Below are 13,442 nucleotides of genomic sequence, written 5' to 3'. Positions count from 1 at the left end.
GCCTCCACATAAGAGTTAAATTTGCATTTAACCATTAAACACAAAAGTATGTGGTTCGACCAGTAACTTTTATTGAAGCACACTGCAACATGTTTCTTTTCCCTAAGAGTTTTAAGCTAAGCACTTTAAGGTTACATCATAAAGTAACATTGATTATTGTAGAGCACAAAGAGAGAGACACATGCAGAGCTACAGTCAGCAAACGTGAGCATGTCCTTTGCATCTTTTGGTGCTAGTGTTTCAGATCAATTCACAAAGAGTGAACGTGTAAATTCTATGTAGTCGTAGGCAGCAGGCAGTTCCCTGCCCTTGCCATCCATGTAGGGTTTCATGTGGGAGATGCAATAATCGGCCTGTTCCCGGGTCAGGTTCTGAAAGAGAGACAGTGTGGGGGTGAGAGGGCTCTGGGGCTGCCCAGGGCCATTGACAGGCAGCCCTCCCACTCCCCGGGGCAGAAACCAGAGCAGCACCACTACACCCAGCATGGAAATGCTCTGGCTGTTGGCACTACTTGGTTAAGGGTTGGAAGGCCTGACCAGAGTCTTCCCACCGAACAGAAGACAGAGCAGGTAACTGGGACAAGGAAGAACTGCAAACTCTTTATTTCCCTGCCAGCTGGTGGTATTCAGACAGGAAAAACTTGCTGTTTTGGCAGGGCAGTGAGAGGGAGGAGATGTTCATACTGTCTAAACTTAGGCTCAAGCTCTTCCTTTGAATTGCTCTCTGGAGAAACATCCCCCATGTAATTTCCCAGATGAGGGAAGGGAAGTTCTGAGGACAGTGCACTCCCTTCCAGGCCTTTAAGTAGCTCTTGTTTTATTCAACCTGAGCAGTTCTTTGGTACCTAAAGCTTTTCCTCTTCCTCTATAGAGCCAAGAAAGCAACTGAGTAGGACTGTCACACAATTTCTCTGTTTGCTGCAGGGGATCCCCTGGCAGGGTCAGAACTGACTCAGCCCCAGTGACATGAGCCACTAGTGCTGGGCTTTATCTGTGAACAAAAGTCTTGTGTGTTCCTCCCAGGGGTCAACAACCAGCACTTACCTGGTAGAGCTCCTCCTTGGTCACGTAGGGCTTCCCCTCGGAGCTGAGGGCGCGGAAAGCGCTCTCGATCTCCTCGCTGGATTTCACGTTCTCCGTTTCCCGGCTGATCATGAAGGCCATGTACTCCTGCAGCGAGACGTGTCCATCCCTGCCAGAGAAACACTGTGAGCACCCAGAGCACAGCACTGCCAGGCCCTCCAGAGAGGGGCTGGACTGTTCTGGGAGGAGTGAAAGTCTTAACTCAGGAGACTCAACACCAGATCATTCTCTCAAAGTGAATTTCTTCTTTACAAATGTCAGTCTTGCCTTTCTTAAGGCTTTCACATGAGTGACTGTAAAAACAGCCTGTGAAGGACCTTCCAGCCAACTCCCCAGCTAATACCTCCATGTATTTTGCAGTACAGAAAGGTCCAACTCACATACCTGTTGGGATCTACAGTGTCAAGAATAGACTCAAACTCAGGGTCTGGCTCTCCTTCCTCAACCATGGGCAGATCGTAGCCGAGAGAGCGCAAGCAAGACTTAAACTCCTGGTGGTTGAGTCGTCCAGATTTGTCCTTGTCAAAGTGCCTAAAAACATAAAACCAGAACCCACGTGTGTCAGTTATTGAGTCCCATGAGCTGTAAAGTGAGCTGAAAACTAGATCAAGGTTATAACCAGCCCCTGTTCTGTACAAATGAGTTTATATCAATAAATAGTTCTGTCTAGCATACATGAAAAATATGCACAAATTCTTAACTTTGCTTAAAAATCACCTCTTCCCCACCAAAAAAACCCAACTGTATTCTCAGCTGGAATGCACTGGCACTGCCAGCAGCAGGGGCTGCAGGCTGTTGCCCTCTGGCAGAGAATGGAGCAGCTCAGCACAAAGTGGGGCAGACAACAAAGGAGCCACAAATGGATCTTGCAAATAAGAGCCATCCGCCAGAAATCTCTCTCAAGCCTTCCTCTGGCCTGTGTTCCTCGCAACTCACTTGAACATCATGCTGAACTCCTTCAGGGCTTCCTCGGTGACTCCAGTGGTGTTCCTGAAAAGGAAGCAGCAAAGTTGAGTAGCAGTTCCTGAGCTGGGCTACTCTGAGTCCAGCACCTGCACCACACAGCGAGGACAAAGGAGCAGACAACCATTCCATGTGGGAACACTTGTACACACTAACTCCACAGAACAAAACCATTTCACTAAGATCCCACCCTTGCTCATGGCCAACAGAGCTACTCCAAAACTACTCACTTCATCCCTCTGAAGGGAACTGGGAGGTGGTGGGGATGTACAAGCTCACTGCATCCATTGCTCTGAGCAGGAGACCCTTTAGCACAGACCATGCAAGGCTGGCTGCAGGCATGGGCAGCTCCTGGCTTTCCCCCCACCCCCAGTGAGACACTTCAAACCAGGCCAGGCAGTACCGGGCTTGGATCTGCTGCTCCAGGTTGTGTTGCATCCTCATCCCCAGCTGGTCCAGCTGGTCCCACTGCTGTGCCAGCCCCACAGTGCTGTGTTCTGTGTATTTATTGTCCAGGATAAGTGCCTCTTCCATGGCTGCTCCAAGGTCCTCAATTTTCTTTAGCTGGCTCCTCATAGCTCGGATCTCTTGGTGCTTGCGCTGTGAGAAGGGAGCAAAGAGGAAGGAGAAATCATAGAGCACCAGAAAACCCCAAAACTTAAAAAAGTTAGAACAGAGGCTGGCAGGGGAGGAAGGGTTATACTCTTCTTTTTCTCCTAGGACTTTATGTCCTTGTACTGTGATTTGTAAAATAAGATTCAGAGCAATGTCCATCTGCATGCTCGCTATTGGAAACTAGAGCTTGCAAACCAGTTCTGGAGACTAAAAACCTTCTTATTAGGAAATGTGCTAAAAATACTGTATCCTCTCTGCCCTACTCCACCTCCTTTAGGAAAAAGGGAAAAAAATGGAAAACTATATCAGTGTTGTTTATTGGCCTGTGATGAAGTAGACATCAGATATGTAAACAGATAATCCCAGAGGTCTCTTAAATATTCCAAATGTCTGAAATCAATTAAGATTTTCCCACACAATTCCATGCATTTCCCTTCCTGCTCTGTGTTCCCAAGCCAGCTGGAAATGCTGTTTTAGCCATAGGTGACTATAACTTACTTTAGTAGCTTCCAGCTGTGACTCCAGTGTTCCTGATTCTTCCACCATACATGACCTAAACACAGAACAACAGTGAGAGAAGGCACTTATCTCATAAAAAAATGGCATGTGGGGCTTGAAATTAACAGTCCTTCCTTGAAATGAAAAATCCTTTCATATATTTAAACACTGGTTTTGTGTTTTGTTTATTCTGACTCATCCTATTTCAGACTGACACTGTACATTTTGTCTGATTCTTATTTCTGTATATAGTTAATTTCTAGCCCCATTTGAAAGGCAACGTGATCAGCAGCCACACTTCATGCCAGACTCAAAGCACCCGCTTTACTGGACCTCATGGAATTAGAATTTAGTGCAGTCCCACCCCCTGCCCCGTGCCCAGCACACACCACACACACCAACTGCAGGTGAGTCACTGGGGATGGGCTGTATTTGCAGTCAGGTACAGGAGCTCTACCAAGGTGTGTTACAAAGGGGAAAATGAGGGTAAAAAAAGATGGTGAGAACTACTGGTTTGGTTGAAAAGTAATCTTAATGTGGCATAATCTTTGCAGAGAGCTACAGACCTCTGCTGCTCAGCAGTGCCTGGTGGAAAGGTGCCTTTCCCACCCCACCTCTCCATGCTGCACCAAGAGCAGCTGAGGTTCAGCCACTCTGCCCAGTGATTTCCACCCTGAGCTTTACATGCAGGTCCCCACAGTGGCCAGGGGCTCTGAGATCTCCTTCATACAGACTAGCTATGGACAGTCTCTGGATGCTGCTTTTCCCCCACCCCAAGATCCCAAGCAATCTCTAAGCAGCCGTGTTTGGGAATCTCTGTCCTTCCAACACGTACGGTGAGAGCTCGCACTGGATGACCCACACGTGGACAGTGAGTCTGGGTGCTGTGCAGATGGGGTGTCCTCTGACTCTGGGGTATTAAAGTTCCTAAAACCTGAATCTCTGGTATTCCAGTCACTAAAACCAGGTTTTCATCCCCGCTGGACTCTGTCTTCCCACATGTTTTTGAGCTTCTTGAGAATGGGGATTTCAAGTGCTGAATCACTCTGTAGCAATGCAAATGCACCAAACATCTGGGTGTTTCTCACCACAGGGTTAAGGCTCGGACTCAACGCCCGCCTAGAGATGAAGCGCACGCCCAGAGCCTTGAGCAGGAAGCTGGGAACCAACCGTGGAAAGAACCAACAGGGAAACAAAACCTCCAAGCATCTCTAAGCCGTGAAAGTTAGTTGGAAGGAAAGCGAGCCTTGGAATTACGAGTGCGTTTGAAAACCAAAAGTGAGGTAAGAAAATAAGAGGAAAAAACCTTCCAGATAGATCATCCCCAACTTCATACTGATAGACACGAATGACACGACGATATGCTATGCTAGTCAAAGGAAAGAAACCAAGTAAATTCCAAAAAGGAAGAAAGAAAGAACAGAGGAAAGAACACACCAAAACACGGCCACTGCAGTGGAGCCACACTCCAAGCCAGCACTGCCTTGCAGCAAACACAAGCAAGTACTTAATGAGAGAAAATTATTTAAATGCTGGTTGCACATACACAAAAATAAACTGTTATTATTTTCAGGTAAGTCACAAAAAAATGAGTCTCAGTAAGAGACAAACTGAAGTTTTGCAGTTATCTCATCTACAGATTGTTTAAAAGCATCTTCAACTCCAAATTGTTCTTCCTCCCTTCCCCAAAGAACACCCATCCCAGGCAGTGCTGGGCACACACAAGCTGCAAAGCAAGGGGTGTGCATGGCAGCTCTCTTCCTGACACTTCCCTGAAGCTCTGCCTTCCCTCTCACCAAGCCAGGCTAAGCACAGCCAGTGTCTCTTGGAACTACATCCATGTTTTTAATCTATTCACAGAGAATTAGGGACAAATTCTGCCTGGCATATCAGCAGCCCTCTGGTAATTTGTTCAACAAAAGAGCCTGGCATGAGGATCTCTAACTCTGACCCTATGTCTTTCAGTGAATGGCTCCTTTCTGTTCACTGGCTCTTGGATACCAGAACTAATCTACATCACTATCTGACAAAGGAGCAGGGAATTCAGCATCCATTCCAGGAAAATCTGCTCCCTTCCATTAAACTGTACAACAAAGCCAGGGCAAACTATTTTTATCTGGCAGAACACAAAAGACTGTGATCATTACAGAGCAACTAAGCAGCAGAATTATCTGTGAAGATTCCATCCTTCTAATAGGAAAAGCTTTCTGTTTAGGAGCAAGGCCCTGGCCTCCTCCAGCCCTGTGCACAGGCTCACACACAGCCTCTGCCCTGGCCCACAGACTGCTGGCATTTGACATCAAATCTTATCACAAAGCTTCCACTGTGCTGAGACTCGTCCTGCTGAAGGAATTTAACTGGGCAGACACATTTGCAGAGGCTTTGGCAGTCTGAAAACGTTTAAAGATCTTATTATTCCCTTTCCACTTCCAGACAAATGGCCAGCACCCATCCTCATCAGGAACCATTGCTGTGCACACAGAGTGGGCTTAAAACTGCTGGCAAATTCCAACAGCTTCTTGAATTCATGTTGGAAGGTTGGTTTTCTCCTGTCAAGGCTAAAATTTGTGTGGGCCATGGTTCTGCAGCAGATTAAGAGTGGGCAGTTCATATTTGCAAACTACAGGGTTTTAAGATATGTAATATCAGCAAAATGTTTAAGAATCTTCTCCTTATCAAAACTTTGGAGAGTTCATTGTTCTCAGAACAGTTATGGGCAAACATTTTATTTCACTAAGCAAGTCTCTTAAGCTGAAAAACTAGAAATGTCAGAATAGCCTGCCTTTGGAAAGGAGCTACACTCTCACACATCTTCTCAACTTAAGGGCCTTTTCCTGTGCAAGCCCTCAGAGAAAGCAGGAGCAAAAATCAGGAATTTCACGGTGTGCCAGTGGCTGCCTGTTGTAATTTGGCTTTTGACTAGGACATTCTTATGTTTCTACTGCTTTATAGCTAACTACTCCAAAGTCTTGTTTCCTGTGTCTGTGCACCTCAGCAAAAGGTTGCTCTTTTTAAATAAGAGGGGTTTGAGCACAGCTTTCACAAGCAATGTAACAACAGGAGAAAACACACAGAGCAGAACACGTCACCAAAATTTGAAAGATACAAAATTCAATACTAACCCATCTAGCAGGTAAGTCCTGTAGAATGTGAAGATCCAAACATCAGGCAGCAGGACAGAGACAAGACAGTAAGAGAGGGATAGAGATTTGGGTGGGAAGCAAACATCAAAAAGTTAAAAATCATATTTATATTTCATTATTTCATGAAGACACATACAGAACTATTTGTAAACACAGAGACAGAGAATCACAGGGTTGCAGAGAACAGAACTCACCTCCTCTGACCCCCAACCAGAACCTGTCAGAGCTGCTGACAGCACTGAGTGTAGACACCTGCAATGCTCAACCTTGAGACTTTTTATTTCTAACGTAGTTGTTTTATCTTTATTCCCTTTCCTTAGAGAAAGTTATTATTAGACAGTGGCCCAGGGAAATGATTACAAACTTTTAAGCTCTTCACATCTTCTTTCTCTATATGACTCCAGTAAAAGTCTCAATACACTGCTCAATACAAAAGGGGAATTAACAGAAATGCCAATTTGCTGGGAGCTTTTTGTGTTCCACCTCCCCAGCTGTGCTACAGCCTAGTTCAGGAATAACTAGAGAAAAATGAAGTCCTGGATAACTGGAATTATTGCAGGAAAATGAATTCAGAAACAGGAACATTTTTAAAGTTCCAGGGCTTTCCTTTCCCCTGTAGCTAATGGGTTTCCCTCAAATCCCAACTGCAGGGAATGGACAAGTCCTCATGTGCTGTTTTTCAGTAGGAGACAATTACAACTTTGACAGTCCAAAGAGATGGAGGATGCACAAAAGTACTACCTAAGGGATTCTCTAAGGGCAGGTCCTGGAAAGACAAACTATACCTGGTCTCCTGAATCCACTGATGGAAGGCATTGGCATGCTGAGCAAATTCCTGCCGCAGTTTGTCATTTTCTTCCTGCCTTCGCTGTTCCTTCTGCAGCTCCAGTTCACGTTCCTGAGAAATGAACAACAGTAATTTCAGAGAAATAAAGGGATTGGTCTCATCCTGTAACAGGAAGCAAAAAACTAAAAACACAGTTCTGAGCCTCAAAACAACACTGAGTGCTTGGTGTCCTGGATACCTAGAGAAAAGCATCTCGGGTGGTAATTCAGAACTGAAATCCTGAGAACTGCAACTGAACCAGCTGCTGTTTCACTGCATAGCAGAGAAGTTAAATTTCTATCACAATTAGGAAGTAAGACACATGCTTTGCCTTTGGAAAACCATGAGAACAACTAACAATTGCACAAGTTTACAGATAACAGCAATTTTTCTTTGCTCACAAATTTTGAGATATTTTGCTGTATTATGGTGACAAACTCTTGTACCCATTATCTCAGAACAACTTCCTGAGATGACTGAAAGGTCATAAAACATGAAGATACTCTCCCTCACTGACTTGCCTTGATAATTTTCTGCAGATTCCTCCAGGTTTCTTCAAGAGCCTCCATAGTGAACCAAGTGTAGGGGTTGGAGGCCACACGGAAGCTCTTGATCTGGCGATCCAGCTCTGCCAGCTGGTTGAAATCAGCTTGGGCAGAACTGAGGGAGGAACGGAAAGCGTCGTGAGCTTCTCTCAGGGCTTTGATTTCCTCCAAGGAGTTGCAGCGCACAGGATCTGTCAGATCCTCCTCAGCATTCTCAAACCAACTGTTGAAGGCAGAGGCCTTCTTTGCAAAGGTCAGGAAAAGATCCTCAACCTTGAAAAGAGAAAAAAATCCAGTTGTTCAATAATGGAAATATTCTGTATGAGCTCATCTGGAATTAACATGCAAGAGTTTGCCTTGCAGAAATTCTTATGTTAATTCTCCAGGATCTCTAAACTGGTTAGTTGCAAGTGTGTATTTTTTTGTGCACAATTAGATTTTTGTAGCCCCATGGTTGGTCACTCACCTTTCTGAAGTGCTCCTGAGCCTCCAAGAGTTTCTTTTTCCTGGCAGCAGAATTAGCCAGTAGCTGATTCCAGCGTTTCATCAAGGAAGCGTGCCGGGCCTCGATGGCCTTGGACTGGATGTGCTTGGCTGCGAGCAGCTGATCTTTCAGAGCAGTGATGTTTGCAATTCCCTCCTGCTGGAAAGCCTGAAGTCCAGCATCAAATGTTTCCTGAAGCATTAAAAGAACAAAAAGTATTTGAGATTGTATTTTTCTTTAGCTTTTTAAATACCCTGCATATATTTCAAACATGGATTCTTGTGTGTTCACAAGAGTTCAGCTGGTCCCTCCCTCACGTGGTGGCAGGAGCATCAGCACTGACCTGTTTGGTGAGTAAGGTTTGCACTGAAGAGAGGTCACGTCCATAATCATCTGTCTTCAGACTGTTTTCCTTCTCTCCTGGAAAATGAAGCAAATTTTGCAAAAATGTCATTTCTCCATCTCAAACATTCCCTCTGTTCCAGATCAGGTTACTCCAAAGGCATGAAGCAGGGACAGCACTGCTGATTACTCTGGGCTTAGGTCTGCCTCTTACAACAGCACATCAGGAGCTACTGGAGACCTTTGGAAATGAAGGAGTTTAAGGTTTGCTTGTGACTAAATATTGTACAGAACATACCTATCCATGACTCCACCACATCTGCTTTCCAGTTGAACTGGAGGAAGGCTGAGTTCTCATCCAATTTGGCTTTCCTCTGAGCTGCTGCTTTCTCCAGATCTGACACCTTGCCTCTGAGCCCCTTCATCTTGGCAGTGATATTTGCCTCGTGGTGATTGTTCTATGTGACAGGGAGGAAAAAAAAATATAGCCATCCTGTATGATGTTAAAGTCATCTGAGGCATTCAGGACATTGGTGACAGAGCAAGGACTTCAGCTGAAAGATATGGTCTCAGAAACAGCTTTGAAAGCAGAACACCAACAGCTTATTCAAACACAAAAAATGAGTAAGAGCTCTTTTCAAAGACATGACAGAGAAGAGAAAGTCTGCTGTAATATGAAGATGTCCTGGGGAGCCTTTGAAGGTTTCTCTTTACTAGTTCATGCTCACCTTTTTAATGAGATCCTCTCCATTAGCACAGACATCATTCACTCTGTCCTTGTGGACAGTAAAATCAGTCTCAAATGCCTCATGCTTCTTCAGCAAGCCCTGCAAATACAAGACACAGACACTTCTAAAAATAATTTCTCACAATTTATTAAAAAGTAATTAATTTTATAAATCAGTTAGCATAAACTTCTGTCAAAAATTAATCTTAGCTGATTAGCACAACTTACTGGTTTCCTGTGGACAAAAAGAAACTGAGACTCACTTCCAATCAGAGGTTAAGAGATGCAAAGCTACATCAAACTAAAAGTAATTTCTACAGGAAATAACATTATTGGGATACTTTTATAAAGTGAACTTACATTTTTTACAGTGTAGTACTTCAAAAAGAACAAACAACCTCTATATTGTAAAGGCAGTTAAAAAAAAGGTTTGTTATGCTCTAACCAACAGGAATGCAACAATAAAGTGCTGAAAACTTCCTCCATACCTGGATAGCAGCAAGTGTGTCCCCATAATCCTCACTGGCTACCAGTGTCATTTTCTCATTGATCCAGGCTTCTTCTTCCTCAACATTTGCTACAAACTGCTGATACTCCAGAGACTCCTCCAGACGCTGCCCCCTGTGTGGGGAAGGTAAAACTGATGAGTTTTATGGCACTGAGATGTAGGATATAAAAACAATGTGCAGAGCCTGAACCTTATCATTCACACTTCACCCCTCCAGCAGCAGCCATGGCTGGAGCTCTAGGAATTCCTTGGACTACAAAGCCTGCAGCTGCCAAAGGACTGAAGCAAACTCTCCCAACAGTTTCTAATCAGGAAAAATTTCCTGGTAATGGATTAAAGCCAGTTGATTGTAAGCCTGTGGTTTCCAAGTGGTGCAAGAAAAGGCTAAACAACATACATCTCAAAAAGAGGCCCATGTTTCTACTGAGGAACATTGTGAGTAGTCTTGTAGAATCTGTGATCAGTGATAGAGACTATTACATCATATTCCTAAGAACCCATACCTGAAATTCTGTAAATCTGATGATTATGAGTCCATGTAACTTTCAATTAATACTGAATTCTATAGAAATTCATACCTAGCAGCTGCCAGCTGTTTTAACTCTTTCCAGTGATCCACAAACTGAGCCAGTCTCTGCTGTATCTCCTCCTTTCCAATTGTGTTGTCATCTGAAAGCTTCTTACCCGTGTCCAGGACACCCTAAAGAGAAACAGTTATTGGAACATCACCTGCCTTCCTCATGTGCATTGTTTGGGGTACAGCACAACTACTGCTGGCTTTCATCTCTTCCACAGTCAAGAAAGGTGCTGCTTATAGAGAAATCTGTCATGGGGAGAGGCTTTTACCTGGATAGCAGGTTCGTGGGCAGCTAATTCTGCTTCCAAGCGCTTGTGTTTCTTCCTCAGGTTCTGTACACCAGTCAGGTCTCTGCCATAGTCCTCTGAGCTGACCAACAGTTTCTTCTCTCTAAATTCAACAGAGGAGAGAGAAAGATAAAATGTGAAAATTACTTCTAAAGGTCCAACCTGACAAAGAAAACAAAAAACCCCTCAGATTGCACAAAGATCTTGGATGCAAATTCCTGTGTGAGGAAAAGAAGGTGACAGAGGGCCCATCATTTATCTTTGAAGGACAGAATTCCTCTGTACAGTTTTCTTTTTAAAAATATAGATGTCTTTTGTAAAGTTGCCCAAATTTTGTTTGTTTTAAAAGCATGACAAAAGAAGTGCTCTAATTTGAATGATTTCTATCAGCCTCATATTTTTCTCTCCTCCTGAGGTACTAACACCAATGTTGAAAGACCATTTGATTAATGACAACTGGTACAATCAAGAAAGTATTTGAAACTGAAAATGGTTTGAATTTTTGGTAGGGGCATTCCCAAAAAGACTGGAATGAAATGTCTGAGTTTTCTGCTTACTGGGATTTGACCAAAGAAAACAGCAGATAAGAAACCACACCCAAAGCAGTTTGCCTGGACTCCTATAAACACACAGTTGTTGGAAGGCAGCTCTAAAGCCACACTAAAGGATTTGAGTGTTGTTGGCAAGCCCAGAACTTCCCAGACACCCACTTGATCCAGGACTCCTCGTCGTCCATGTCACGGAAGAACTGGTGCAGGCGGTGGCTCTCGTTGAGCTTGGCGCGGCGGGCGCTGGCCATGCCCTTGATGCGCTGGAAGCGCCCATTGATGGTCTCACGTTTATCCTTCACCTGGGACGTGTCAAAGGCACTGCTGGTCATCAGACTGTCAGCCTGGCTGTTCAGGTCCTTCAGGCGGTCCTGGACACGATGAGAGAGAGCAGGGATTGCTCAGAGCTCGTTTCTGTGCTCATTATGTCAGGATGAAAATCAGAATCCGACTCGCAGTCACAGGTGTTGTTAAAAACCACATTTTGACAAGTCTGTGACTGCAGCAGGTATCAGGAGCTGTACCACAGAATTTGCTCATGACTAGGATTTATCTTCCAAAACTAAAAGGGAAAGCAATACCTCATGAGCAGATATGTCAGCTTCCAGTAACTGGTGTTTTTTCAGAAGGTTGTTAACAGATGCCAAGTCCTTCCCATAGTCTTCAGATGCCAACAAAGCCTCCACCTAGGGATGGAGAAGGAAACATGTAATGAAGAACAAATTGTGTTTCGTGAACTCCTTGAAACTATAATGCTTTAAAATCATGCAAATTACTTCTCAATTTTCTACTAAACCTTTACCTTGTCACCTGTTTAATACCTAAAAGCTTCCCTGCAAATTTGCTTCTTCTCGCCTTATTGTTCATAACTAATAACACATACATAAGAATTTTACTAGTAATAAGTTTTTTAAAAACAAACCTAGACTTGATCAAAGGTAAAAGGTGCTCCACAAAATCTAACATCAGCAAAGGTAATAAAAACTGAAAAAAAGATGCTTTGCAAGTAATAAACTCCTAATCTTATTACCTCTGAAAGCCAAAAGTCAAAGTCCTTGATGCCAGTATTGAAATTCTGTTGCTTATTAGCTTCTTTCAGTTTCTGACTCTTCTCTGCTGATTTCTGTACCAGGAACTGCCACTGGTCAGCCAGGGCAGCCAGGCGTGCCTGTCAGAAAGTGAGAAAGATAAGTAAATGTCACAAATGAAACATGAAAAAAGTTCTGATCCATGCAAAACCAGAACATGGTGGAAGTTTGGCTGTTGATTCCAGGTATGCAAGTTAAAGTCAGTATTTTGAGCTGCCCAGTTATAATTTACACCTCCATCAGAGGATCCTTATCCTCATGACTTAAGCTGAATGATTCACCTGATCTGCACCGTGTAGTGGAAATACCAAAGCTTCTATAAAGCAAGATTTGTTCTAGAAGGACATTGTCCTGCCTCAGTTACCAAAACACTGCTCAGAGCAAAGCCAAGCAGGACTGGAAGGTGCCCACCTTGACGGCGTCCTCGCTGCCGGCGCACGCGCCCCTCTCGATGAGGGAGTTGCCCATGTCGATGACGCCGCGGATGCGGTCAGCGTTGGCGTGGAGCTCGGCCTCAAAGGCCTGGTGCTTCTGGTGCTTGCTCTGCAAGGACAAACCAACACCATCAGGCTCTGCACAAAGGGCTCCTCCATTGTTCTCATGGGCTGGGTGCTCAGCTTTGTGCACAGGCTGAGCTGAAGTTCTCTCTGGGTAGGGAATTTACTGCTCACTCCAGTGGTTACTCTCATTACTTGAGAAACGACCAAGTTTTGACCTGGCAAAACTGTGGCTGAGCTGATACACAGAGCTCTGGCAGCATGCTCTGCATTTCACAGGTGCCAAGGCAAAATTCCCTGCACTGAGCTGAGCTGTTACTGCAGTAAAGATTCCTAGATTTCAATGCAGCCCTTTGAAAAGCAGCAGTTACATATACCCTGAGTAGAGTAGATCATCCTTTCTACTCCAACAGTAACTGCACAAATTCCTACTTCCCTTCCTAATCTATAGGTAATTAACAGAAATCACTGCTCCAGCTTATCTGCTTTCTGCTCAGTTGTGATATTAGACATACACAGCCTCATTATATGTATAGATAAATACTGAATTAACAGTCAAAAATTTCTACAAAAATGTAACTGAATTATTTGGTAAGAACTTTTTACTGCCAAATTGAGAGCACCATGAGAACAACAGGAGCCTTGGTGTGGGAAGGAGAGTGCAGCTCTCATGTATCCACGATCCATCCACCCACCAGGAATATAACAACAG

The 13,442-nt window shown here is 44.2% G+C and overlaps 1 protein-coding gene across 4 annotated transcripts in view; it reads right to left on the bottom strand.

The window, feature by feature from the left end:
- Positions 1-49: 49 nt before the first annotated feature.
- SPTAN1 (spectrin alpha, non-erythrocytic 1) overlaps positions 50-13,442 on the bottom strand; it is a 46,391-nt gene continuing 32,998 nt past the window's right edge. For all 4 annotated transcript variants that reach the window (XM_058038173.1, XM_058038174.1, XM_058038175.1 and 1 more), the window contains 20 exons: positions 12,645-12,776; positions 12,176-12,313; positions 11,727-11,831; positions 11,308-11,516; positions 10,580-10,700; positions 10,312-10,433; positions 9,714-9,846; positions 9,227-9,325; positions 8,797-8,956; positions 8,500-8,576; positions 8,139-8,348; positions 7,649-7,945; positions 7,087-7,199; positions 6,281-6,298; positions 3,159-3,213; positions 2,449-2,645; positions 2,019-2,072; positions 1,467-1,613; positions 1,044-1,191; positions 50-371 (listed from right to left, as the gene is read on the bottom strand). In XM_058038173.1, coding sequence (XP_057894156.1) covers positions 246-371; positions 1,044-1,191; positions 1,467-1,613; positions 2,019-2,072; positions 2,449-2,645; positions 3,159-3,213; positions 6,281-6,298; positions 7,087-7,199; positions 7,649-7,945; positions 8,139-8,348; positions 8,500-8,576; positions 8,797-8,956; positions 9,227-9,325; positions 9,714-9,846; positions 10,312-10,433; positions 10,580-10,700; positions 11,308-11,516; positions 11,727-11,831; positions 12,176-12,313; positions 12,645-12,776 — 2,661 coding nt within the window. In that variant the 3' untranslated portion in view covers positions 50-245. The remainder of the gene's footprint in view (positions 372-1,043; positions 1,192-1,466; positions 1,614-2,018; positions 2,073-2,448; positions 2,646-3,158; positions 3,214-6,280; positions 6,299-7,086; positions 7,200-7,648; positions 7,946-8,138; positions 8,349-8,499; positions 8,577-8,796; positions 8,957-9,226; positions 9,326-9,713; positions 9,847-10,311; positions 10,434-10,579; positions 10,701-11,307; positions 11,517-11,726; positions 11,832-12,175; positions 12,314-12,644; positions 12,777-13,442) is intronic.

This window comes from Melospiza georgiana, chromosome 20 (genome assembly GCF_028018845.1).
Source record: "Melospiza georgiana isolate bMelGeo1 chromosome 20, bMelGeo1.pri, whole genome shotgun sequence".
In the NCBI taxonomy this organism is placed as follows: domain Eukaryota; kingdom Metazoa; phylum Chordata; class Aves; order Passeriformes; family Passerellidae; genus Melospiza; species Melospiza georgiana.
This window is presented reverse-complemented; position numbering and strand designations above follow the sequence as displayed.